The following is a 27,562-nucleotide window of genomic DNA, read 5'->3' as shown; positions in this document are numbered from 1 at the left end:
ATCATATTGTTATTACTCATGATGCCCTATTTTGTACCTTATTCACAGATTTGTATTTACAGGGACAGACACATATTGCTTAAATGTATTGCTATAGAGTTGGCCAGCTTCATAATGTTAAAGACAGGACACAAGCACTGACCCCAGGTTCTGAAGGGTTAGACACATGAGAGCATGAGAGAAGTCTGGCACACAGCTTCCATGCACCACACTAGCAACTCCATATAAGGGAGCTCCAAGGACAAGAGATGCTCTCTCTGAATGCCACTATCGTAGAAGTTAGACAAGATAGACACAATAGGGACAGGTTGCACTGAAAGATGATCATGCATGAGACTAGAGTAGGGAGGGTATTTTTTCCAGGTTGGGCTTTACTGGGTTGGAGGTCGTGATGCCAAGAGGCTGGGAGCAGCCTGTGCACCAACAAGGGAGGGCTAAGTCTAAACCATGGTCTCCCCCACCTAGTCAAAACAAATCACAATTCTATCCACAATATCTGAATGGACAAATTGATGCCTCACACAGAGCCCGGGGCTCACTCTGCTATCTGTTGGCAGCTTGCTGACTGTGGTTTTCCGAGAACAGACTGAGTCCATGGCCATGCTTATGTTTTATTCTTACAAATATTAAAACACCTTAAATGAGAGAAGTTGCCCGTTTTCTTTCGGAAAAAACGAACACGACACAGTGAACGGCTCAATGTTGGCCTTTTTTATCATCTAAGTTAAAAAAACACTTCTACCAAGTCAACAGACAGAAACAAACACACACACATTTAGTCACACAGTCACACACACCTCAAGCGGCAGATGAAGGAGCGTCGGGAGCCCATGCACATCCTCATGGAGGACTGCTGTCCCTCCTTCTTCACTGTTCCAGTCTTCAGGTCCAGGATCCGGCCTGTTAGCAAACATACAGCAGATCAAATTCAAATTAGTCATCAGAAGTGCACAGATAAAATCAACCAGTAAACCAGCAACTGTTCACCAGTGAAGACTAGTTTACATCTTATTTTCTATTTGTAACCTGTATTCTTATTAGCAACCCTGCAGGAGGGTGAATGTATTTTCAGATCGTTAGTACCTGATATGATGAGCGTATTTTAATATGAAGAGTACAGTATGAACAGGAGGTGGAATTTGTTTATATGGAGCTTGTCTTTAGTTACTAGTTTAAATTACTAATCTGCAGGTATTTATAAAATGTCTTTTTTAATCTGGAACAGAATTTAGAACTAGTATAACAAAATAACAATGCTGGGATATTTACCATTTATCTTATGATAAAACTTAACCCTTAGCCTTTTGTTGTGACCACATGACCGACTGACCCACACCCCCCTGAAGCCTTACAACAAGGGGGAAAAGACAAGTTAATATAAACAAAAAGTCACCGTAAAGTCACAACAGGGGACCCACAACCCAAGTATCTTATAATATTGTCATCAACTTAATTAGTACACCAAAGTTCATTTGTCTGGAGTTCCAAAACGCTTCCCTGTACCCACACCTGTTCAGATAATATGAAACAGTCAGGTTGTTCCTTTACACATCTATATTCGTCTACACTATTTAATCAAATTACATCACATCAATCACATGAACTTGCAATAAAAGGCCCTGAGGGGCCTGATTTGTCAGACTGGGACGAACATCAAACTGCCATTTGTGTTAACTAAGCGCTCAGTAATTTCCTCAACAATTTTATTTACTGGAATTGAGACAGACACGAAAAGAGAAAAATTCCAACAAAAGCCCAGAGAGACAGCTGATCACTGGAGCTGCCAGAGGAAATCTAGTCCAGCACAACACTGAGGTCTCCACAACACAGAGAGTTCAGAATGAGCCTGCAAGTCTTCATTTGGTGTTCCAATTTTAGAACTGTCAGCACATTTCCACAAAGGTGGCCAGAGTGAAATATTCAAGATGTATTTTTATTTCATAACTGACACTTCTTCTTCTTTTGAATTTAATTAGAGTCTCATTTTGTCAAGGGACACAAAGGAAGTCCTTCAAGGACGCTTGAGGGTAAATTACAGGGACACTTTAAGCAAATGAACAATGTTAAACTTTCCTCAGTGTTGCCTGCAGTGAGAGCCCCCCACTCGACATTTCTCTGATTGTCATATAACAGCTCTGGGGCTGTTCGATTGAATAATGATAGCAACTAATAGCAAAATAACAGTAATAATTTTGCTTTTTTAATTAAAATGTTCAGGTACTCAATCAAACAACAGCCGTTTAGCCAGTAAACAACAGCTGGCTGACAGGCAGGGAGCTCTAGCTGCACACAAAGTGGGCTGAAAAACAGCAAAGTATCCCTTTAAGTATCAAGTATGTGCAGGATAGAGGAGAAATGGAAGGTGAGACCACATAGTTTGACTTTGTTACTATAACCTGCACGATCAGTAACCATCATCATTAGAACTGGACTGATGCTTTCCAGATGGAAAAGGAATTCTTCGTATTTCACAAATATGAAGCTGACTGGAACTTCACACGCAAACACACAACTTTGATGAGGTTGTTTGGAGCAGATGCAGATAAAAGAGAGACAGGCGATGACCATGGTAAACACAGAGCAGACCACATTACATCACCAACAATTAGCCGAGAGAACACAGGAAACAAGCACATGATATTCTCTGTCACTCCAGCTATTTTCCTCCTGCGTGACTATGTATGCTGTCTGTAACAACTGTTCTGGACACTGTATACTGTACACCCGCACTGTTCCTTAATGATAAACTCAGCATCAGTGCACTAGTCGTGGTTTGCACTACTCAGCCTGTGAACAGTTGTATATTGTCTTCTAGGGCTGAATAAAATATCTAATTACAAATTCATGAACAACATCACAGCTGCAATTAAAATGCACCATCATGCATGTTTAAAGACCACCAAAACTTGTGCTCACTGACTGTATCTGGCAACCCACGCTAATGAAATAGCCCCCGCAAGTAAAGCCACAAATCATTTTTATGCTCATGAACAGATTAAACAACAAGATACAGTGTGTTAATTAGTGTTGTGTTTTAACTTTGAGCACAGCCAGCTAACGGTTTCCCCCAACTTCCTTTGTCCTAGGCTGACCGTGAGGAATCTGCTCATAACCCGCCCACCAAAACAATGCAATTTAAGGTTTTAACATGTCATAGCAGTCGAGACTGTTCTTCAAAAGTTTTGTCCACCTAGATGAGAACGGTCCTTATTTAGATTTTTCTGAAAAATATTAAAAGCAAATATCAAGTATTAACTAAAGGAACGCACAGATCACAACCCTATTCTTTAACAGGGATTAAAAAGATTCCACAACAGTAAATGGATCACTTATTATTCCCACACTGAACTACAGACAGCAACAACTGGTACGCAGGAAACAATCACATGTTCCACTTCAGGCTGATTAATGTTATTCAGTCCCTCCACGTCAGCAAGCTGGAAAAGCATGCCGTCCTGCAAAAGGCACAAAACAAAGTTCAAACAGTGAGCAGCAGGCGAGGGAGAAAGAGCCTCCAAAACATACTGCTTTAGTTCCACTGAACGAAACCTAACTCTGAGAAATGCTGGGACTTCAAAGTCTGAGTATGTGCTTGTGTATGTGTGCATGCTTGTGTGTGTATTTTCATCTGTCACTGCTCTATATGGAGATTACTGTGCTATGTGGATTACATGGGGGCCTCTGGGGTCAGATGGAAAGACTGACAGTTCCAAACACAAACTCAGAGGCTCCACTGAAATGCTGTGGAGCCTCCACAGTGCAGACGAGGAGAGAATAAGCCAAGGTTGCCCTCTAGTGAGCACTACGAGAATGACCCTGTCACCCTCTGTGCCTTAGAAGACATCCCCCTTGTGCATCTAGAATTATCATGTGCCATGAAAGGTACAATATAAAGAGGGAGGGATTACACAAAGAGGAGCAATGACTTGATAGGAGGAAGAATGAATTCAAAACCCTGATGTGACCTTAGCTGAGTTTATATTAGTCTTTTCATCGAAGGGGTACTCCAGTGATGTGCTACTGCACTTCATTCAAGTTTGATAATACCATTTTTTCTTGGACCATGGGTCTCAAACTGCGGCCCAGGGCAAGGACCCACATCACTCTGATTTACCACAGTGATCCTCACACCACACTGTCTCTATCTGACCGGACCGGAAAGGTCGGCGTAGAGCAGACAGTTTAAAGGTTTCTGTCTAATCTGCGAGAGGAAAACTGCTGTTCCCCAGGAATACAATCTCAAGCAGCAGGAGAAGCGAACAGTCTAGGTTATGTAGAACAATCACCTAGTCCTAAACTAAACATCAGGACGCTTTAGGTGCATCAGATTAAGCTGTTAAACCAGGTGAGATTAGCTGTATCCAGGTACCAGCAGATTCAGCTCAAAGGCACAACATTGCAGAGTGGCTGACCACATGTGGTACATGTACACTGTACATCTATAGGCCAAGTGTGAGGGTGTAACGATCAATAAGTCTGGATCAATGTATCAATTCAATAAGCAACGATCCAATAACATTGATGCAAAGTGAGAACATCAGTCAGTATTGTCATCTTTAAGATGCACCTTTATTTTGAAATTCCCATGGCACGTCTGTATCACCGCTACAGTTACTCACACCAGGCAGATCATGACCAGCAGCCAAGAGGAGACGATATTTAGGATATTTACTCCTCTCTTGGAATAAATCAGCAGGGTGGAAATATTCTGAGGTTGGAGAAACTTTACAGCCTGCATCACATGTTGCTGCTAGCTTGATGGACGCTCTGTCTGAGCTAAAAACAGCGCAGCGAAGTTCACGAGCAGTGCTGCTTATTCTGCTGTTCTGATATACAGGTATAGTTTTGTTTTGTTTTGAAACATGACATAAATTCATATTAGTTCATATCTAATGGATGGTTAATATCAATGGATTTTGTAACTGCTATTATTATTTGTATTACTTGCATTTTGGGAGCAGCCATGCTCTAAGTTTTGGATTTACGTTTCCCATGATGCTATTGGGGACGTACACAGGAAGTATAATGTTTCTGTTGACTGAGTCAGTTACATTATGGGCTGCCTTACACAGAGAGAACGAAACTTGAACACTACAGCCTTCGTGAAGGGAGGATTTATGGCAGGACAGTTGTACTATAGTCAATCAGTTTTAGTTAAGTGTACCTAAGAAACGGGCAGCTGAGTGTATATTGTTAACAAGTTCACAAGCTGCCTGTGAAGATTATGCTTAACTAAATTTATCAGAGAAAAAAGTTAGGATTGAAAGCAACAAAATGTAAAATATATGGAGGGCTGCATCAGGAGCACACCTCTCTGAGCCACTGTGAATTCTTACATTTGTTACAGAATGGAAGCTGCCACTAAAAACTCTGTTGAATGTCAAAACTGCTTCAAAACACTGTCACTGTGGATAACGTTTAACAGCTACTCGATTCAGCTTCAACAGCTTTCACCTAAAAAGAGCTGAGCTGCCACTAAGAAAGGTAGGAAACACTATGTGGCTGCAACTGGGTCACAGAGCATGAAGACTGTTGAAGACATTCATTTCATAACAGTACTTCCTCTAGCAAAGAACCTCTTTGGTCCACTGGTTTCATATTTTAAGCTCTTTGCCATAAATCTCATGCTGATATTTAACTTTGATCTTAAAGAAGACCTAAAAAAAGGTGTTGGTGGACCTTTTCAACATGTAGGTCTTCTTTAGGACCAATCACCACATCACCAAAATCAAACTGTCTTTCTCTGATCTGGAGAAGGTTGTTCTCGGTATACACGTCTCTCCCAAAAGTCGCTCCATGGCCTGGAGTTACCTGTCATGGAGTTTTCTGAAGTGCTGAGCTGTTCCCTCAGCTTGTCCACGTCGTCAGGGTGGACCTGTTCATACAGAGTGCTGCCAAACCACTCTGACTGGGGATGGTTCAGCACCGGTGTCACAGAGTCTGACACGTAGATCACCCGGCCCGTATCTGCAGCAACCACAAACAGGAAGCCGTCCGCTGCCTCCAGGATCAGATGTTTCAGTTCCTACAGGGGAAAGAGAGGTACATGAGCACACAGACATAAGAAAGAGCTATAATGTAGCTTTGTAATCAGCTGTATTGCATTCACTAATCAGCCATAATTACAAACAAGAGTGGAAGAGCGCTGCACCTTCATTATCTTCAACTCAAAAACTTGAGCATCTTAAAAAAGGCAAAAAAGGCTTGTTGAATGAAGTCAAAACAGGCTGTGAGTCATCTGACAATTACACACTGGCTATGGAATTCCATTGTCAAGACACTGTATAATCATGACAAATGAGGACATCCAGTGCTGATTTGCCTCAGGGTGTGTCTCTAACCGCTTTCTAGATTAATAGGTTGTGACCTGCCAAGGGAGTCATTTTCCGGGTTGCCCTTTTTTGCAAAATTGTTCCATTTGCTTGGAAAATTCCCAGGATGTGCGGAAAAAAGCTGTAAGCAGCTTTGGTCACTTAGGTCACCGACTGCTCCACAGCAAGCAAAATCCACTTTCAACAGGAACAACACTGAATCCAGGCCACCCTTTGGAAAAAGATGGAACTGCACTGAGCTTGTGGCCTCGTTATTGTTGTGCTTTTGTTGTGCATCAGCAGTTTTATCCTAATGTACCATTAGTTCAATAACTGCACAGAAGGCAGGTCTCCTTTTAGCTCATTAAAAGTAGAGTACGCCGGCCATTCGGGGATGTTCCCCTGAGAGAGGTGTACTGCATATCGAGGAGTGTTACACACACACAAATGAAAAGAAAGCAGCTCGAGCGAAGATTTACATCATCCAGAGAGCAGAGTGTGACAGGCAGTTTTAAAGGTTTTTATATGTACGACTTCTGTTTTAACTGAGCTCTTATTCTGAGGCACAGAGTACTTCTGCATGCACACTGGTATCCTGGTTATGATCGGGGTTTTAGAGCATCCTTCCAAGTAGAGAGTCTCAAGGTTCATACAGCTTTTTAAGACTAAATTTAAGACTGTACACATCTAAATTGTTACTACAAATGTGATAGCAAAAAACTAAGTTTACAGAATGTATAGCCACAGTAATCGATACACATTGTCACATAAACAAATATGACGATGGGATTGTTTCATTTCATATATTTAAAGTTTTTTGGTTTATATTAGTGACTGTGTAGATGAAACACCCGATTATTTTGAAAAGCAAGCACTTTTCAACGGAAATATTCAAATTCGAGCATTTTCCTTATCTTGAAAACATGACTTTTCAAACTTTCAAGTCTTTGTACAATCCCTTTACGCCCAGTTTTTGGAGGGATCGATGGAAACTATGTGGACATTTTTCACTATTAAAACTTAGAACTGCAAGAATATGTTTTATTTATATGCTGTGCTCTGGGTCCCTTGACAGAACAGTACCTGTTCAGTGAGAAAGGAGGGCTTGTAGGCCCCATCAGTGGATGTGTTGCCAGTGCCCCTCATGGATTTCATATGGGAGACAGCCATACGCAGGATAGTCAGCTTATCAGGTTTTCGGGCCAGGGCACTGCAGGTAGGGACCATGTCTGACAGCTCAGTGATGTACTGGGTCATTTTGTTGCGCCGGCGTCGCTCGATCTCACTGTGATTCTCTCTAAAACGGAGAGGAGAAAAGGGCAGTTAGATGCCTGGAAAGGTACAGATTGGGAACCACTAGCCACGCCTGGCTGTACAACTGATCGACAGCTATGCTTTAGCACAGGCTTTGTCAAAGGCCCTCGACTGTAACCTATGATCTGCTTTTGTCTAAAGTGAAATGTTAGAGGAGTTTTCCTTTTACATCTCACTCTTTGGAAGTGACAGGAATTTGTCTGGAATCTGTAATAACCTCTGAGGATCATTTCTGTGTAGGAATATATAATGCTGTGTAGTTAAATAAAATTGCTTGTCAACTCCTATCTTTTGTTTTTTTTTCTTTTTTGAGATCCAAGTTTTCATCTGGGGTAGAATTAAGCGTTAGCAAGGTCTTTTATGAGACATTGTATTTTGATTGAGGGGAATTTCCTGCAGAGGAGAGAGGCGGGGGGGGCATACAAAGGCTAAGAAATGTTCCTACTGCCTCCTACTGCACCTTTATGAAAAGATTGCATCTATTTGCCTCTGTCTGAGAAAAAAAACCCTTGCAAACCCCTCACTATAAACACATATACTGTACATACAAATACATACACTGAAGCTGCCAACGCCAACCTGAGTGCCTCACTGTTTGTTCCAGGGGGTGTGTCTAATTGCTGTTTGACACAGAGTGGTTTCCACTGGATGGTGATGCCTCTGGTGATAAACTGAGCACGTGGTACTTTCCATGTTTTCCAGATTTTTCTCAGAATTAACAATATACGCCATCATTCTTTTTTTCAGAACTGCCTCACCCACTTTGAATCCAAAAGGGGCTTTAAGTAGCCAAAGCATCATTACGCCCCTGAAGTCCTTGGTTCCCCATTTGGCCAAATACAGCTTTTTATGTTTAAGGTTGTTGGGACTGTCAAGCTGCTGTTTAATGAGTCAACACAGAATGATCAACTCTCCTCTCTAGCAAACATTCGATACAGAAGCAACATTATCTGGTGAGTTGTCCTGTCTCAACCAGCTCTGCTGAGCCCATTTTGGAACGTGGGATGTTCCTAATCTGTTCCTAATCTGGTCTAACTTGTGGTTAGTACAAATTTACCAATCAATTCTATCGCCCAACAGTACTGACATCTTTACACCTGTTGAGTAAACTACTCCCTCACCACAGTGGAATGGTTTCTGCGGCCAGACATCTCATATAGAACATACTAACCAAAAAAAGAACCTTTCTATTGATGGTCAACATTAACACGCTAATAAATGATTTCCAATATAGCAATACTGACCTAATGTATGGATTTATAAACCCTATCCTGATTCCTCTGGCACCAATTGTGAGCATTTCAATTTACTCGGATCAGAACAGGTGTAAAGTGTACAGGTTGTACAGTCTGTTGATCCCTGAGTCAATGGAACATCCTCTACGGCCTCAGCTGGCTAGGCCTACCTGGCGTATCTCTCCTTATCCCCACCAGGAATCTGATCATCATCATCATACCTACAGAGAAGAGAGGACACAGCATGTAACGAAATGTGCATACTTACAGATGAAAAGCATCATGTTGCAGCTTTACTATCCATAGTCGTCACATGCAATGGATGTCATGTAAAAATGCATGAGAGTCAATGGTTCAAAGATTGATGGGAACAGCATGGACAAAACTGGACAAAACATCTCGCTAATGGCTGGTGTCCCTGGTGCTGTGATAAAAGTGTTCAGTGCTCCTCTGAGTAAGGCCAGCTTACAAAACTGTGTTTTTGTTACATACTTGGATTTACTCTCTGAGCTGTGGCTGTCATTCATGTTTGTTTTGTTTAACTACCTTAACTACTACTAAGTTCCACTGCTCATACCTTGGGATGAGGTGACATCACTGGACTCTACAACAGTAAACTCTAGTACTCAAGGCTGCAAAAGTAAGGTGAGTGAGGCAGCAACAGCAGAAAACACTGAGGTATACCCATGTTTTACATTGTAATGGCCAATATTAGCATAATGGACATTTGGGGAAGTGGTTCAAACAGCCACAACGGTTTCAACAAACTAGGTTTGTTTATAGCCTGTCTGATTGTCTCATGTTGCTGCTCTACTAGACTTGTAAAACTTGTAAAACTTAACCACGAAAAAAAATTTTTTTTTTTGTTTTGCTTGTTTGCATTCGTACATTCACACAGAAAATGTTTGTGTCTCATGTTCTAAAACTGGACGTGACTTTCTCAAATTAAATCAAAAAGTCAGGTTGCTAAAATCAAAGACACACAAATCTAACTTGAACATCCAGGCTACAAAGGACACTTTTTCCTCGTGTATTTGAGATGCTTGTGTTCCATGAACGACACAATGTAACGAGGGCGATTGCTTATTCCTGGTTGTCCAGGTGTTCAAGTTAGATTCGATTGTCTTTCGGTGTCCGGATTTAATCAGAATCGCATCAGAATTTGACTCAGTGAATTTAAGCTACTATTAGGCAACTAAGTCTAAATTAGTGAACCCTACACAGGACAAATGAGCAAACCCCACATGCTGATGACGGCTGTGAGATGCTGAAAAGCTCCTGAAAAAAGCTGGTATGCTTTTGCCAAACTTAAAGTCCTGTTTTTGAATTTACACCATTTGAAATGACTGACTTAAAAATTGTAGGAGAAGAATTCAAAGAACACGAATTCAAATAGATGGTTATCAAAGTCAAAAAAATATATATATATATATAATGTTTGCATTTAACCATTACAATTAGTCAAGGAAGTATTCAGTTTTTTGAAAGATCAAAATTATTATAGCTATTATTTGCTTTCATACTTAAACCAGTTCTAGCAGAATAATATATAAGACCCAGGCTGCAACAATATGTTCCTTTAACCCAATCATTACATGAAGTACAGGGTCACTAGTTGAACAAAAGGATGGAGTCAAAGTGTAGATTAAATAAAGGCGGATATTACAATTAGGAAAACAACTGAACCAAGGTTAGAATCCAGAGACACTGTAATCTATGATACCCTGCTGATGTACAGCCCAGAGTTTTCACACTGTGTCTGTGTGGGAGAATCACCACTTGTCCCTCTCAGCTGTCTTCATACTGTGCTGATGTTGCAGCCTATAAAGTGCACCACAGCCCCTGCCACCAAACACCCCCAAAACACTGTTGATTAGGTCAGCTCCTTCTTTTCCAAATGTAGTCCTGGCTGCTGTGAATCGCTCGATGCCACACACTGAGAGGCAGGGTGAGCTTAAGCTCCTGGCTATGGGAGGCAGCAGTAAATTATCCATTTTATGGGAATAACATATGTACATACTGTATGTACACAGGCAAACCCGTTCACCGCATCAATATGAAGTTTTCCTGGAGCCAAATAAATCATACATGTAATGCTAGTGTCCATAACAGAGAGTGCAGTTCCTCCTGTGTTCAGCAGAGAGCAGCTCCTCCTCCACACTGTCAACACTCAACTTAGCAGAAACAAATCCAGTGCTGTGATGTCAGCTCAGAAAAACAGCACTTACTGTACATCCTACAGACTTACACACTACACAGTATGAGACAGAACAAAAGGAAAACAAGTTGAGACAAATTGAACGTGACAGGACGGTTAAGATGCAGTGACAGAGGAACATTTGAGTCCCTCTTTCAAAAGAAGAAAACACAGCACTGTGTATTAGATGGAGGGAAATAAAAAGTAAGGCATGAGGTGTTCAGTCAATCGTAGAGACATGGGGTATCTGCAGGTTCTAAAAGGGTCATTTGGATTTTTGAAGATCTTTTTTTAATGGTAGCTGAAATAGATCCAAGACCAATCTTTAAAAAAAGGAAAACTGATGCTCCAGTTTGGTTAAGTGCTACGGACCATTTTTTAATTCAAAAGAGTGCAGAGAAAAATGACATCCAGCTACTTCTGCAGATACCCTGCAGATACCCTGAAACAGAAACTGTGTGTGACTTTGTGGACTAGTTCTAAAACATTTCAAACAGGACCGCAGCTATCTGCTCTCGGTAGTCTCACCTTGAAAATTTGCTTGGTCCCTCTCCGTCTTCATCATCAAAGTCCATTCTGAAAAACAACCACAGGAATTACGGTTACTACTGAGAGCAAACCGCCCTCTCTAAATTCCCTGTGCTGTCAGATTATTAAAAAAAAAAAGACATCTAATATGTATATCCACATGATAACTTAAAACAGCAGTACACAGCACACATCAGTTTAGAGATCTTTCTCATTTGCTTTATGCTGCTACAGAGTGACAACGCAGTGGATGGCTCCTCATTACAGAGCTAATGCTTCCATCTCTACATGTCACCACAGGCACACGTGATGAGCCACTTCGTTGCCATACGACCGGGATCAAACCACTGAGACACAAAGTTTGAAATCTACCATCTGTGGCAAGAGCACGGTGATGGATTAAAAAGCCAACGTTAGTGCATCTCAACCCAGCAGTTAGAGAGGAGGCATGCAATAGTCTAGACAGGAAATCAGCAAAATAAGGAAGGAGTAAGGAATAGGGAAGGAATTTCACAGCATAACAGCATGGTGTGCTGCAAAATTTTACAAACACAGTCTCATCCAATAAATTGCAAACCTGACTGTAATGGAAACAGTCTGAGGGTGATGGAAGTAAAAGGCAGAGCAGCGTGACATGCAGCGGAGCGATGCACACCCTGCTTGTGCCTCTGCATACATTGTGTTCATGTAGACAAATCATTATTAACACGGAGTTGTTCAGAGAGACCATCAGGTTGGATTACTGTTATAGAGCCACTTGTTGTTGAAGGGTTCAGAGGTTACAAAGAAATTCCCATTGTGCTTGTTTGAATCAGACATCTACAACGGCGCCCACATCTTATGGCATTTGTCTTCTGTCGTGTAGTATATAGCCTGTCTTAGTTGTTCTGTGCTTACCTGATGGATCTGTACTGCAACCTTGCAGCAGCACACTGCGCTGACCAGCGTTGTTGTGGTCCTGCTTGGTAGCAGTGCTGTTGTAACCTGTCACTGAATGTCGATGGTTTGAGTTCAGTTTCACCTCTACATTACAGCTCATACTTCCATCTATCAACCTCACCGTTTACTGATAACCGAACATTTCCTGATCCTGCCTCACATTAGAAGCTCATCAGCAAACAAGTGGAAGGCTTTTGGATTAGTGAAGCTTTGTAAGCGGTGCTATTTTTGAATTAAATCAGGACATATTCTCTACTAGTTGGACAGTCAGTGAATTTTGGTTATTGCAGGGAGAACTGCTAGAAGCAGAAACAGCAACAGTGTGCAGTTAGATGATGGCCTGCAGATGGCAGACGCTTATTACTGTTTGTTAGAATCAGCACATCTCCAACATGTCATCGGAGTAAATACCTTTTACTACATGTTGTTCTGTGCTTGGCTCATTGCTGGGGGTGGGCAAAATGGATACAATCCTCTATGTGTATGTGTCTGTTCTATATCACAGTTTCAAAATATGATGGAATTTACATCTTCAGTATGTATTACTGCAACTGGAAAGTTTGGTGGTGTTACATCATCAAAATCTGAAAGAACAAATGTGAATTTATCAAAAGGAAATAAAAGAAGACAAATCCTCCTTTTTCTTCAACATCACTATGCCATAACCAAAGAATTCATTTTTAAAACCATTGTATCCATAATGAACTCTCCTACTGGCCAACAAACTGAAGCCTCCACTATGGCTCGCAATCCCCAATCCCCAAATCTCTGTCACAGACTGAACACCAGACTGCTCATGTCATCAATGACCCTCCTCCACGCCTTGCTTAATCCCTTTGAGGTGCATCCAATGTGCACTTTAAATTACACCAAACTAAAGCCTTCACTGAGTCTTTCGTAAGGAGGTTTTTAAAACTAGTTTATCTGTATGATGGCTGGCTTCCCTCTCTCCTTAAGACATGCAGTAGCACACCCACTTCTCAAGAAGCCTTTGGATTTGAAGAAATCTAGACAGATTTCTAAATTACCATTTTAATGAAGCATTTTACAGATGACTGTTTACAAAGAGTATATTTCTTTTATGATATTTTATGATATTTTTGACAAATTCCAATCTGATTTCCATGCATGTCATAGAATCCACACTGCTCTAATCAAAGTGACAAACAACCCTTACTTTCAACTGATGCTGCTGATTGTCTTTTCCATTTGAGCTCTGCATTTAATACTGTTGATCATTCTTTTCGACTGGACCACCTTGAAAAGTGGGTTGGCACCAGGCACACTGCTTGAGACTGGTTTAAAACTTTATCAAACAGAACTTTCTCAGTAATCATTAGCGATGCCTTGTGTTCTGTTGCCCTCGAACCTGAGCTGTTCCCCATGGCTCCATACTTGGCCCCTTGTTGTTCTGCATTTATACGCTGCCACTGGGACAGATCAGTGATAAGCACAAGATACAGCATCACTATGTGAGTGACACGCTAATTTATGTCCCATCAAAAACCAATGAAGAATGCAATCTTTAGCAGTTTGTCAAAAATAAAGGACTGGATGTTTTCAAAATACCTTTAAGTTTTAGAACTGAATATTAAGATTTTACTCACCATCTTTAAAACACTTTTTGTTTGTAAATGTCTGATTTTATTTCATTACAGTGCTGAAATGTTTTGTTCCTGGTTCAACCATGCAAAGCACAATCAGATTTCTCCCCTACGCATGGCCTTTTTTTGGAAGCATGGCTTTCTTTTTCTATAAAAACTGTATTCGTTTTGCTGTGTGTATCTGTGTCAGAGCAGACTCACACTGCAGTGAGAACAAACAAAGCGGAGCTGTGCCAAAAACGGTCACGAGTTTGTATCGGTGTATCTGTGTGTGTATGTGTGTGAGAGCAAAGAGAGGATATACAGATAGTCAGAGCTTTTCCTCACAGTGCTTAAGTGTCTGAATTTAACAAATATAGTCAAATGTTCAACAGTGGAAACTAACTTACTTTGCCTTCAAAGGGCTACTATGTGTTATCTTCAGTTTCAGTTGGGCTTTGAATGAAGTAAGTTCTTACAAATCCAATGGCCATGGGTGGGTTATGATCAAATAAAGCCTCATACATACATGTTATGAGCATTAGGGTTAGGGATGGGTAGGGTAGAATGTTAAGAGGTCAAATACAAAGACACATGATTCTGCGTAATGATGTCTTGGCTAAGCTGTTACTTTGGTTTCATTAACCACCTACCCAGATGATGGAAACAGAGTTTCTCGTTTACAATGCAGTTAACAAATCAGCTTATTGGAGAAGGCAGATTTAAACCTGGTTACTTAAGTGCATGTTAACACACCGTATAGTGAGTTAACCAAATGCCCTTCCCCCACACCTTGGCTGCCCTGTCACTTCTCAGTTTGTATGCATGATCTATCTGACAGCTTCATGCACCATGGGAACTGTGTGTCTGTTGTTGTCTTAGGATCTTTCTACTCAACTACAACCTGGCTCACTCACTCTCACACACACACACACAAACACACACACACACACACACACACACACACACACACACACACACACACACACACACACTTAATAAATAAAGCAACAATGGCATAGAGCAGTCCCTGTTGCCTCCCTGTGCCATATTCATTCGCCATATTGTCTAGATCCAGGTCTGTATTATTTATCTCTGTGTATGTAGACCCATGTGCATGGGTTAAATGTGTTGCTTAGGCCCCTGAGGATTAGATTTACTCATGTACAGCCCCCCCATACACACACAAACACACAGGAATAGTCTAAAGCAGCCCCCCTCTTCGTCCACCTCATTCCTTTATTGCTTCCACCCTAATGTAGAATCTGAAAATGCCATTTACATGTCAAATAGGGTTCCATTAATAAGATCACTTCACGTTTTCAGATCACTTCCTAAAAGCTTTCGGTCTGAAACAAAGCCACTTTATTTTTCCATTGACAAAAAAAGGCCATTATCTTTTTTTTTTCATTTATGATTTCCTGTTTTTTATATTGACGTATGAAATCAAATAAAATTGATTTGTTTTATAGTTTCGGTTTTCTAATCTCAAAACAGGCTACAGTCTGTCATCACTGATGAACCTGGTTAGTATCTCTGATAAAATAAATGTATTCAATTTTACATTAATTTTCAAATTCAAAAATGCTCGTTTATCAGATGTGCCATTTCAAGGTGAAAACACACATCATGTTTGTTTTTTAAAGCCAATAAAAATGAAAATCAGATTGAATGAAATTATTGAATTATTGAATGCATGGATAACACACAGGAGGTTTTTACATGACTCACATTTACTATTACTGAGGCCCTGTTCAGACAGCTCAGACAAGTGGACAGGTCTAAGTGCATGTGTGAATGCACCCAGGACACATTGAGGACACACTGAGATCTGATCACTCAGACCACATTCAGAGATGGTCCACAGATTTGCCAAATTCTTTTAGCAGCAGAGACTTGGGATGCGTTTGGAGACCATTTTAAATGCCAGGTGTAAACAGACGTACTCAGAGCTATCCACTTGTGATCACCCAAAACGAATGTTAACAGCAGGTCTGAACAGGGCCTGGGTTCAGCACAGTTTGAACCTGTTTAATTTGAGAGAGTGGTGAAACTCTAACACTCAATCGACCAACGGTGTAACTTCATCACTCAGTAATTCACTCACTCATTCAGTCTGGGACAGACTTTCTAAGGTTGGCTCCACTGTACTGCAGTCCAGCCAAAAATATGATTTACAGGCCTCCAGCGAAGATTTTATACATTATATATATATACTGTCTATACATGGTGTATATGGTATGAGAGATTCTTGATATTGCATTCTATTTTTCCTAAGGGGATATTTTTGTCTCTTAGCACCTGCCCTGAAAAAAACCAAATCAAATTAAAAACAGAAGAACTGTTAGCCCATTAAACAGTCTGTGATTACTGAGGATCATTAATAAATAACCTGCACTAGGATGCTTGTTATCTAACATTAGTGTCTACAAAGCTTTTAGAAGCTCGTTTTCAAGAACTAGAATATGGAATCTGATGGTCTTTGAACAGGCAGGTTAGCAGTTACATCAAGCGTAGTAAAGGGAACATTTTTGTTGCCAAATATTTTAATCACAACAGGATGGAGAAAGAAAATAACTCACAAATCTCTATCAGCTTCTGAGGACTCTTGGGTGTTATTTTCAGACCATTCTATAAAAATGTTTTCAACTTTTACAAAGTAGTTGTATCTGTAGTGGTTGTTTTCCACAGCAGGTCAGCAGTGAATATACTCACCCTCCTGATCTCCTCTTGCCCCCGCGACCTGGCACGGTTCCGCCCATCCTCACCTGGCCGGCCCCAACTGCTCCCGGCATCGCAACTGTCCCTGGCAACTCACTGCCCATCTCTGGAAGATACAACACAGACGGCAAACCAGCGGACGGTTAGCAGGGGTATCTGTCCCACAGGGCTACCAGTAAACTTACAGTGCGTTAGAAAAGGATTCCACTATGTATGGAACACTATGTTCCATATTGACAGGTACTGTGCAATAAACAAAGGCTGGCTTTACATCACCAGTGCCAGTCAATGGAAATGACATTTAGAGATATCACTGTTTACAGTTCTCATGTCTTCAGTGAATTGTACAGTCAATTTTCATGTTGTCTTGCACAGTGCGAGACTGGGGCTGCACGATTAATCCAATATAAATATATATATTATTATATATTATATAATCTAAACAACTCCTCACTCTGAGTGTACATGTTGTTATATATTGTTGTTGGTAGTAGTAGTAGTGGTAGTAGTATTATTAGTATTATATAGTATAACGCCTTACTCTGAGTGTACATGTTATAAATTATTATTATTAGTTTAATAATTAATTTTTTATTATACATAATTTTTTATATATACTTTATATATTTATATTTTTACTTTTTTGTTTGAAGTTTATTCTTATTCTTTTGGAGCTGTGTGTAACAAAAAGCAATTTCCCCCTGGGGATTATTAAAGGAATTCTGATTCTGATTCTGATATATCCTTGTCATAATTTTGGCTTCCCATAATGAAATAAACATAAACACAATGGCTGCGATACTGACATTTCAAATGAATGTTCCGCTCATAGAAAAAGCGCTTCCTAAACAAACAGCCAGCAACGGCCGATCAAACCTGTCTTCACCACAAAGCAACACAACGACCTCGTTCAACCACCTGAAAACAAACAAACTGCAATAAGATAAATGGATAAAGGCCAAAAAGAATAATGTCGCTAACGCCACCTAAAAACACTGTCCTGTTTATTTAAATACGTGTGCAAGAGTGTAATAAAAATATGTAATAGCTAAAATCTGTGAATAATCTTGATAAAGCTCCAATGCCAATTTTCCAGATCAACCCAGATGATTATACATGTACATTCCCTACAAGCAAATGTACAGGCTATGGCTGTAACAAACAATTATTGTTTAATCTGTTGAATTCTTTGTGGATTAATCAATTAATTCACAAAAATAGCCAGAACATATTTGCTTTATTAGCCTACATCATCAAATTGCATGTTTTGCCCAAACAACAGTTCATATCCCAAAGATATTCAACTTATTATGTATCATATGAGACAAACTGAAGCAAGATATATTCACCAAACATTGGCATTTTTCTACGAAACACGACCAACTAAAAATTAAGAAAACTGTTTGGCGATTGACACAACAGACATGATTCTACTTCACACCTCAAAGTGGTAAAAAATATAGTTACACTGATGAAAAATAAGCCTTATAAACCCTCTGGTTCTGGTGTATTTTAGCCCGTTATCAGTAGCATATTCCACAGGAGGACTGGGATCTGTAGAGATCATCACAGACAGACCTCATAGTGTAGCCTGAGGATCTAGTTAGCAGAATGGATAAAATCTTACTCATTATATTTCAGAAATACACACATGTTCCTGCACAGGCCCTTCAGTCAGTTCAAGCTTATACTTTGTGATGAAGCCAGTAAACAACATGCTTGCTGTTCCACTCAATATGAAGCCACTGTGCTGTGTGCAATTATGGCTGAGAGGAATTATGCTACATGCAAATTCAGCCTCCATCTTCCTCTCATATTTACCCCTCTTTCTCCCTCACTGCCACTGCATTACTGTCCTCCTCGCTCACCCACAAATCCATTCTGTTGGCCTTGCTATTTTCCTCTCCATCTCTCCGCTCTATTCGCTCACTCACTCATTCAGCTACATGCAATGGATAGGCCAAACAAACCCTCTGGTATGCCCCAGTACACCAAGTAACACAGTTAATATTTGATACAGTGTGCATTCCCTCCACAGGCTTTGCTTCCACAGAAACACACACTCAATCTGCAGTCTTCCATCACTCATTCATGAAGTGGGTATGAGTAACACAAGGCTCTAAACTAGCGTAATCTGATTAAAAGACAGCTTCATCTGGCAATCTGTGTGGTCACTCAGCCTGGCAGGCACAGCACACACACACTGCAGCCTTTCTCCTAACAGTCTAAATAGGCACTCTATTACATGACTAATGCACAACCCACGGTGCACCATTCAAAGCGCTCACCTGGGGCATAAAAAATAAACTGGCTTTTGAAGGGAGCCCCACTGGTCAGCAAATAGCCAAAATGATCCATGTGTCCCCAGTAATGCTGTGTGACAAACTGGGTATTGACAAGTAAAACGAAAACTGGACTACAACTTCCAAGTCTGATCCAATGTACTGTGCTCCTCTGTTGACGGTTCAGCTAACTCGTGTTATGTGGAAGTATACTTATTCGTGGAAAAAAAAACATTCATGAATACTAATTTATCATAGTCCCCCTCTTTTATTCTTCCTCTAAAGTGTTAAATATTTTCAACATTGTGGTGGTTGTGCCATTCCTAGCCAAAGTTTAACTGTGGCGTGTCATCCCGTCTCTTCCCATCCTTATTTCACCACCGTAAAATGTCCCCAAAAAACTTCACACTAAATCTTTAAAGTATCAAGTTCACGTGTCAATTCAAAACAATTGTTTTTACCTCCAAAAGAGAGAGGTTTAGGTTTCATTTCATTTCTCCTCGTCCTCCATCTCCAAATTTAACAGCACAGGTGAGGACACGTAAATGTAAAGGGCTTGTAAATGAATAAATGATTCCCTTTAATCACAACACTCCACAATCACGATTAAATAAAATCCCTGAACCAGTAGATCAAATCCCTCTCAAAATGATACCTCACAAACATATTCTCTCTCTCTGAAACTTTTGGAAGTTGGCACCACACCATTAGCCAGATTCTAAATGCTACTATAAATGTCTCAGATTTTTATTTGGGCAATGTTTTTGAACACCATGTAACACATTATATTTATAAAGTTTGGCTGGTGGAAATACACTGCTTTAGTGTAAATACTGCAACTTGGCACCGGAATCACTGGTGTCAGTTAGTAGCCCCCACTGTACAGAAATACCAGGATGTGTCTGTTTTTAGCAGTTGGTAATGGTTTTAGAATACTTGCAGATGATGTGTGAAGATGCCATACAGCAGCCTGCAGTCTGTTTCACTGTGCTGAACCTGTTCGGGTGTTTTATCACAGTGTGGGTGATATTACAGCAATACATTACAAATCAACAGCACATTGATTGTGTCAAGGCTGTATACAGGCAAGATTAAAGGGAGTGCCTCAAACGGAACTTAGCTTTTCCCTGGCAGATCTATGCTACCCTGCACTGAACACTGAAATATTGTATGACTTCACTTTGTTGTCTGTGTTGTGCTGTTATTTTGATGCCGCATGGAAAATCTGTGCCAACTGAAAAACAACATACCCAGTGTTTTAAGACATGCAATAACTGTTTTTTTCTTCTGAGGGCAGACAGAACTGCACAGTGAAGGTGAAGCTGATGGGGAACCAATCTGGTGTCATTATTTTAATAGTCATTACAGGGTGGAATCAACATTTAGCCTACTGTCTACTTCCAAGCACCGTTGAAGGCTGTTAGCAGACGGTGGCTTATTCACACGTCCCGTTTGTGGTCGCCTGGTGGATTTAAATCCAATGCTCACTCTCACAAACAGACCAGCTGTAATGTTGACAGTTGAATGCAGCTCAATATGAAACTTTTCCAACTTCACCTCAGTGTGGACAGCATTGGGTAAAATGTGTCCAGCTGCTTGTGTGGTGACATTTGCTCACCTGGCTGTGACTGACTACACTATGAGCCTCTCCTTGTCCCATATTGTAAAAACTCTTATGGTTTATGTTTTCCTCCATGTGCCACTCTGATTAATTACTGCAATGCTGACATATTAACGTATAATGACTGATCATCATATTGATACTTCTAATTGCTGTCAGTAGTAGCACGGAGCACCAGAGCCAACAGTCTCCCAGCTTGCTATTACTGAACAAGCTGACAATATGCATTCCTTTATATGCATGGCAAGTATTGCAGGTTTTATTTGGTGAAGCCTCTTAAAGACACACAGCTAGTCCATCAGAAGCCTGGTTTTAAGTCAGTGACATATACTTTCAGACAACCAAAGCTTAAAAGCCCGAGGTCAAACGCATTAATGAGCCTGTTGGGAGACCAGGGGGAATGTTTTATACTTTCTCCTTCTCAATCACTGCTCTCTCTTGCACAAGCTTGTTCCTATTCTCTGTCATCCTTTTCTTTCTTCCCTCCAGTCTTTTCCCCAACCACCAAGTCTATCAAACTGCCTCAGGACATTTACCTTTCAAGGAGGACAATTCATTCACAACAGACATATATATTCAAAGTAGTTTCTAGAAAAGACTAGAACTAAAACAATCATGCAAACTAATGCAATTATACATAATAAATACAAGAACTAGAAAGATTTAAAAAATAATAATAATAATAGGAAGTCCCTACTGTATTTACCTGTTCACTGAACTGTCTATAAAAACCTGTTTTACACTGTTGTGGTCCTGTTTTGTTTCTGTGATCCGTTTAATCTTGCTGCAGATTATCCTGAGTTTAGTTTTCTTTACATACTGCAGTCTGATCTGTGTACTTAATGGCCCTGGAATCACCTCTCTAAACACGCAACCCTCATTAGATCATTTCACTTGTCATGTTTCACATGCTCTTACACCAATTGGATCTGGGTGACGGCCAAGCTGGAGATAATCCGGCAGTGACACAGCATTCCCACATCCCCGGGTATCTGGTCTGAGGTCACCACACCTGACCATACTGCCACGCCAAGGAATACGGTAAGGCTGATCACAGATCAGCGGCCTAACTTTGTCCTCCTCTGGCTACAGCAGCAGCAGCAGCAGCAGCATTAGGCATGACTTAATTCTAACTGGGTGTCATCACCGGATAGAGGAGCTGCACGTAGCTCTCACTGCACGCTTCCGCCAAACATCTGAGTGGGTCATTACATTACAACAAGCATTACATGCATGGGATAATGAAGCAATAGGTCTGTCCCTGGCCTGCAGGGTTTGGTGCTGCTTCCATACGAGATATGTGACCCTCATCTGCAATGACTGACAGACAGCCTTTTCTTTAAACAATACAGAGAGGGAGAATTTAGTTTGTCTTCTCACAGTACCCTTCTTTGATCCGACAGGGTTATTTTCTCATCTGTTCATTGTTCATTCTACCAGCACCTCGTCTCGACACTCTGTATGCAGCAAAGGTGCTAATAGCCAGCCAATTCTTTATTTATATTCCTTTTTCATTTACATTGCCAATGAAGTGACACCGAGCACGAGGTAGAGTATGGTTGACCTGTTTTCATATGGAGGTCTCAGAAGCTCAGAGACCGTCCTCTACACAAGAGTAATTACTTTGCCTCTCCCCACTTGGGTAGATCGTTTTATGTTATTTCCTTTTACCCAAATACGGGTTCAGAACTATTTGGTGAGACTTAGAACCAAAAGCTGCCAGTCAGATTTTTCTAGCAATGCTGAATTATAATAACAACTTGAAGGCATATCCACAATCAGCGACATGAAATTGCTACAGAACATTGGGCACAACTACTTAATTCAACTGGCATTCCTTCAAGTAATTGCCAAGACAGCTGACTCAGGTTATATTAAAATGATTGGCTATATTCTATGAACACTGCATAGTTATCAGGCTCATCAGAAGCACAGCGATGAGAGCGAGATGGTTACAGGACCTGTTTGTAGTTACTTGGTCTAATCTATAGGCAAGATAAATAAATGGTGACTGGATTGAGCTGCATTCATTTAGAAGTTAAATAAGATTGCTGATCAGATCTGTTCCAGTGAGCATGGCCAGAAGCAGCCTCAACAACATCACGCCAGACTCTATTTAAACATTTAACAATTTACACTGTCTTTGTTTACCCGGAAACGCATGTAAAGCGCAGAGGTTCACAAAAGACGTGTTACATATTAACATCAAATCCCCATATATCGGCGAACCTGTGAGCCACCTGAGGCCACATATTCCAATGCAATCGCTAAACTGTTATTAATGATCCACTCGATTCCTATAATGCTCTCCGAGGGAAATGACTGAGTCAACGGCAGGGGCATTGGCTCTGAAAGTTTAGTCATTATTCAAATCAGCATTGCTTGGTCCCACAGTGGCTTGACTGCAGAATAATTTTAAAGGAATCGTGAATATGCTTTGCAACACAAGCCAATAATGAAATGCCACAATGTCCTTAAATTGGCAGCTTTTTAAATAGCAATTCGCTGTGTCCGTGAAAGCGGTACATACCACGGCCAACATACCTAAACCTTTCTGTGCATTACGGAATCAACAGGCGAGGAACAGAGGATATAAGTAGCCGGTCTGCTTACATTTTAGGACAGTTTAAATGTTAAAATGCCTCCGATGTAACACATAACATATGAAGGGCAACGCTGCAGGGCAACGATATGCAAAACAACCTTTTGTATCACACTGAGGAGAGCAACGCGAAACGAAATGCATTAGCTTAACGCTAGCTAGACAAACAGGAGCGTGAATACGGTGTCAAAAAGGGACATTTAAAGCATCATTTCACAACGAGGAGGTGGTTTTAGCATTCGGCTACATAAGTTGGCCGTAAAGCCGTGAAGAATAGCGGCGTTGTGAGCGGCGGTTCAGTGGGGGAAGGGGGATGTGGATGCTGGAGCCAGGCTTCGGCGGCCTGTCGGCGCTTCAGCCCTCTCCGGCAACAGCCCAAACAAAACCAGCCTCCTTTTCTATATCCTACACAACATTAGCTAACACTCGGTTATCACTCAGTGCTGACTTACCGGACGGGTTGACCGCGGCGGGGGTTGCCATGTTTCCTCAGTGGGGAAAAATAACAAAACGGCAACGATGGAGATGACGCACAATACGGCTACAGAGCCCCAGCGAGAGACGGTCGAAACTCCGCGGGATTGGCACGCAATGCTCGGTCCGACCGCCTCACATCCGTCAGCGCGGAGGAAAACTAGTCTGGATCCAAACGAGTAAAAAAAAAACGGAATATATCTGTGTATAAGTACTGCGTGTGTTTAATGAAAAAAATTTCCCCAAGACCAGACTTAATAAAATGCAAAATGTCTGAATGGAAGCACCGCGAGATTTTCGGCTTGCTTGAATAAATTAATGTTATACACTGTGACTGGCGCAGTGAGGAGTGGGATGTAGATGCGTGGCGTTTGGAATGTAATGCTGCACAGTGAATTAAGTTTGGTTGGCTTGTTTGTTAACTTGTTTGCGTTCAGATGCTTTCAGTGTATAATAATAAGTATGGTCCACTGCCCCCTCCCACCTAAACATATGCAGTTGTGAAGCACTGCTGGTGCAGCAGTGTGTCTCAGAGTCATCCAGCAGGATCCTCTGTTCTAATAAACTTCTGTGCAAACACTGCCTGCACATTAAAACATGTTGCACATACATGCAAGTCAGTTATAAGTTGCAAGTAATTGATTTATTTCCCGTGGAAGAGGCATTCAGATCATTTACTTCAAGAATCAAAAGTAAAAGTGCTCATTATGCAGAATTCACTTATTGTTATATTTTCATTTACGCATTATTATTGATGCATTAACTTGTAAGCAGTGTTTTAATGCTGGGACAGGTTGAGGCTGCTGTCAGCTTGAGCTGTTTCTGTGTGGTTTATTCTGTAACAGTGAGTTTTAGAGGTTGATCGCATGTGTTGTATGTAAAAATCCTAATATGAGCAGGTAACTCACAGCCTTAGCTGCCAAATAAATGGGGTTGAAGAAAAAGTGCAATGTATCCTCTGAGGGCAATAGTTTTATTCAGTTATAGTAAATGTTGGTTGCTGTCCACCCCTGGTCTTTGTTAGTGTTAGTAAATGATTTAATAAGACATGAATAAGAACCACTTGTGTTGCCAGGTTGTGCGAAATGTCTCTGCCTGGTACTTTTTTTTTTCTTGTAGTGGTCCAGTAGAGCATCCTCCAGAAATACTAAAGAGCTACAAAGGCAAGTGTCCATGCGGAGGATAAACACCTGCCAGAGGAATTCATAAATGGCTTAAAATTGATCTATACAGCATTAGTTAAGTATAATTATCCCCAGCCTGACTGTGGCTGTAAACCCATTCATTCATACTGAAAAAAAACACAGTTTTAAAAATACACAAATATATAGTTTTGTTGTTGTTTTTTTACAGCAAATCTTTCTTAAATAAGAGGAAATACTCTATTTGGTGGGAACTCTTACACATTTGGCGCTGTAGTGAGTATTTAGGGTGTGGAATTAAGTCGAAATAAACTACAGTGTGTGTCTTCATGGTAAAGAGTACAAACCTGTCATCCTGCACAACTGTGTGGCTCATTGACGTGTTTGAAGTAGTTTTTGGACAAGAGTGGAGCTCTATGGCACAGAAGAATAATATCAGGCTCAAGCCCTGCCCTGCCTAAACTTAATTCTAATCTTAGCCCTAAACTGAAAATATAATTCCAAATACCTCCTCGTAGAAGTACAGATACACAGCACTAAATCTGGTTATCTCTCTGTTCAATAAAGACATTTTCAGACCACACGCACATGTTTCACTGAGATATCTCACGGCCTCAGTTGGCACTTAAGCAGATACGATGCCATACACACTTGCTGCATCTTTTCCCGTGAACGCACAGACAGCTGCACACATAGGGAGTGAGAGTGGAGCCGGAGCAGGGATGTGTGCACCACTCTGCTCTGCTCTGTTTGTGGGGCTCACTATGCAGAGAGGGGATGCAGCAGCCACCAGTGACTCTTTCCCCCAGCTCTCCATCCATCTGCCCCCGTTCCACCCATCTGCCCTCCCTCTATGTAGCATTTCCATTAACTTGCCATCCTCCCTCGGCTCCTCACTCGCCCCCCTCTCTTTCGTAGTGGTTCCTCAGTGCAGACCGGGCGCCGTCCTACCTTCAGAAGCCGTGCAGGATGTGAGGGAAGCAGGTAGGAAGCCCTCAGATTCTTCTCTCTGGCTGGCTCTGTCTTTCTTTCTCTGCACTGCACAGGCAACAGTTCTCGATTTCTTAGTGCATGCTGTGATTCAGGCTGTGCTGGGTGATTACAGTCACTGATGTTCTTAAGTAGCTTTGTGAAGAAATCCAAAAGCTTTGGCAAGAGTGTATTATGTTCAGATGTGTTCAGAGGTTATTCAATTTGTGCAGTGGAGTGCATTATAACTACTATCTGTAATTTTCCTGCTCTGGGCTGTTGTTTCTTGAGTTTAGTTGTGCCTGTTAAATCCTGGGATTGGAGCCAAATGTTCCCAGGTTGGAGAAAAGATGGTGCTTGTGTCGGAGCTATATCATTTCACCTATATTCATATGACTTTTTGCTGATTGCATCAGATCAGAAACACATTACAACACGTTCATTTTCTGACCTTACACTCCCATACTAAAAAATGCATTAACTGATCAATCCATCATTCTTATTCTTATTCATTGTTGTGGGGAATGTGTTGGCTATCCAGCAGTGTCTACCTGATGAATTTATAACCAATGTTTGCTCTCCTTTTAGCTCTGGTTTGGTCTCCATCAGCTCCCGAGAAAAATGAATGAATGAATGGCTCTTTAACTATTAAATCCTCTAGTATGTTCATCAGCTTGTTGCTAACATTGCCTGTCTGTGCGCTGAGCATGTAGTGTGCAGTGTGAAGAGCCACAAGACACTAAGAAAATATCAACATGTGCAGCTTGAAGGTTTGGTGAGGTAGAAGCACAAAAGCTAATTACTAAATGAGATGTATGTTTTAATCCATCCATCCGCTCACCCCAGCTTCCTTCCTTTATTTTTTCAGGTTTTATAGTACTACAAACCTGTCATGCTGCTCCCCCTTTGCTTCTGACTGACATCAGTCATAACTCTCACAACCACTAGAGGTCCTTTTTAGGTAACAACATAAAACATAAGTCATTTCAGGCACTTGGACAAATGCCCAACACTGTCACTGTCAGTCTCCAGAAAACAGATACTTCACAAAGTAGGACTTTTATGAGTGACTGAATGAACAAAGTGCTGACACACAGTATTTAAATATAAGCTTAATTTACAAAGTACAAATGGCACCTTCTTCTAATGCTGATATATGAAAATTTGTCTCGGGCTCAGTTCCTCTCTATTGCTACAGTCCTTACAGAGCATGTATGTGGAGTGAGCGGGGCGATGAATCAACCAGAGAGTTCAAACCCACGTGGTGGCAAGCACAAACTCTGCTTTTGGTCTTTAGCAGAGATTCAGTTGAAAAATAGCATTGATTGAACACAGGGGCTGTGCTGGTTGGGGCGTGTGGTTTAAAGTATAGGACAATGACATATCATCCAGGAGTTCCAGTTGGAGAAGCAGATTAATGCATTCAAAGGCTTATGAGACACCAAATCACCAAACAAAACCTTTTAATACTCACAGAATTTCAGCTGTTTCATCGTTTGACTGAAAACTGAAAATGGCTTGCAGCAAAAGTCGAAGATTTCAACTTTCTGATGTCACCTTTGCAGAAAGACAGAGACAAAGTCATGCAGAGCAGAGATGACTTACATTCCGCCAGAAAAGATGACTGAAGCAGGATGTAGCAAT

General features: G+C 41.0%; 1 protein-coding gene across 2 annotated transcripts in view; it reads right to left on the bottom strand.

Annotated features, from left to right (window-relative positions):
* Window positions 1-24,063, bottom strand: part of arnt2 (aryl-hydrocarbon receptor nuclear translocator 2) — a 57,521-nt gene extending 33,458 nt beyond the window's left edge. Inside the window, exons 1-7 of one of the 2 annotated variants that reach the window (XM_070837009.1) lie at window positions 23,786-24,063; window positions 16,823-16,934; window positions 11,586-11,633; window positions 9,031-9,081; window positions 7,395-7,608; window positions 5,812-6,025; window positions 798-900 (exon numbers count right to left, since the gene is read on the bottom strand). In XM_070837009.1, the coding sequence (XP_070693110.1) occupies window positions 798-900; window positions 5,812-6,025; window positions 7,395-7,608; window positions 9,031-9,081; window positions 11,586-11,633; window positions 16,823-16,934; window positions 23,786-23,816 (773 nt within the window). In that variant the 5' untranslated portion in view covers window positions 23,817-24,063. The remainder of the gene's footprint in view (window positions 1-797; window positions 901-5,811; window positions 6,026-7,394; window positions 7,609-9,030; window positions 9,082-11,585; window positions 11,634-16,822; window positions 16,935-23,785) is intronic. The other variant, XM_070837090.1, reaches the window with a different exon arrangement.
* Between the last annotated feature and the right edge of the window lie 3,499 nt (window positions 24,064-27,562).

This window comes from Pempheris klunzingeri, chromosome 1, assembly GCF_042242105.1.
Source record: "Pempheris klunzingeri isolate RE-2024b chromosome 1, fPemKlu1.hap1, whole genome shotgun sequence".
NCBI lineage: Eukaryota > Metazoa > Chordata > Actinopteri > Acropomatiformes > Pempheridae > Pempheris > Pempheris klunzingeri.
Note: the sequence above shows the minus strand (reverse complement) of the source record. Positions and strands in the feature narration are given on the sequence as shown.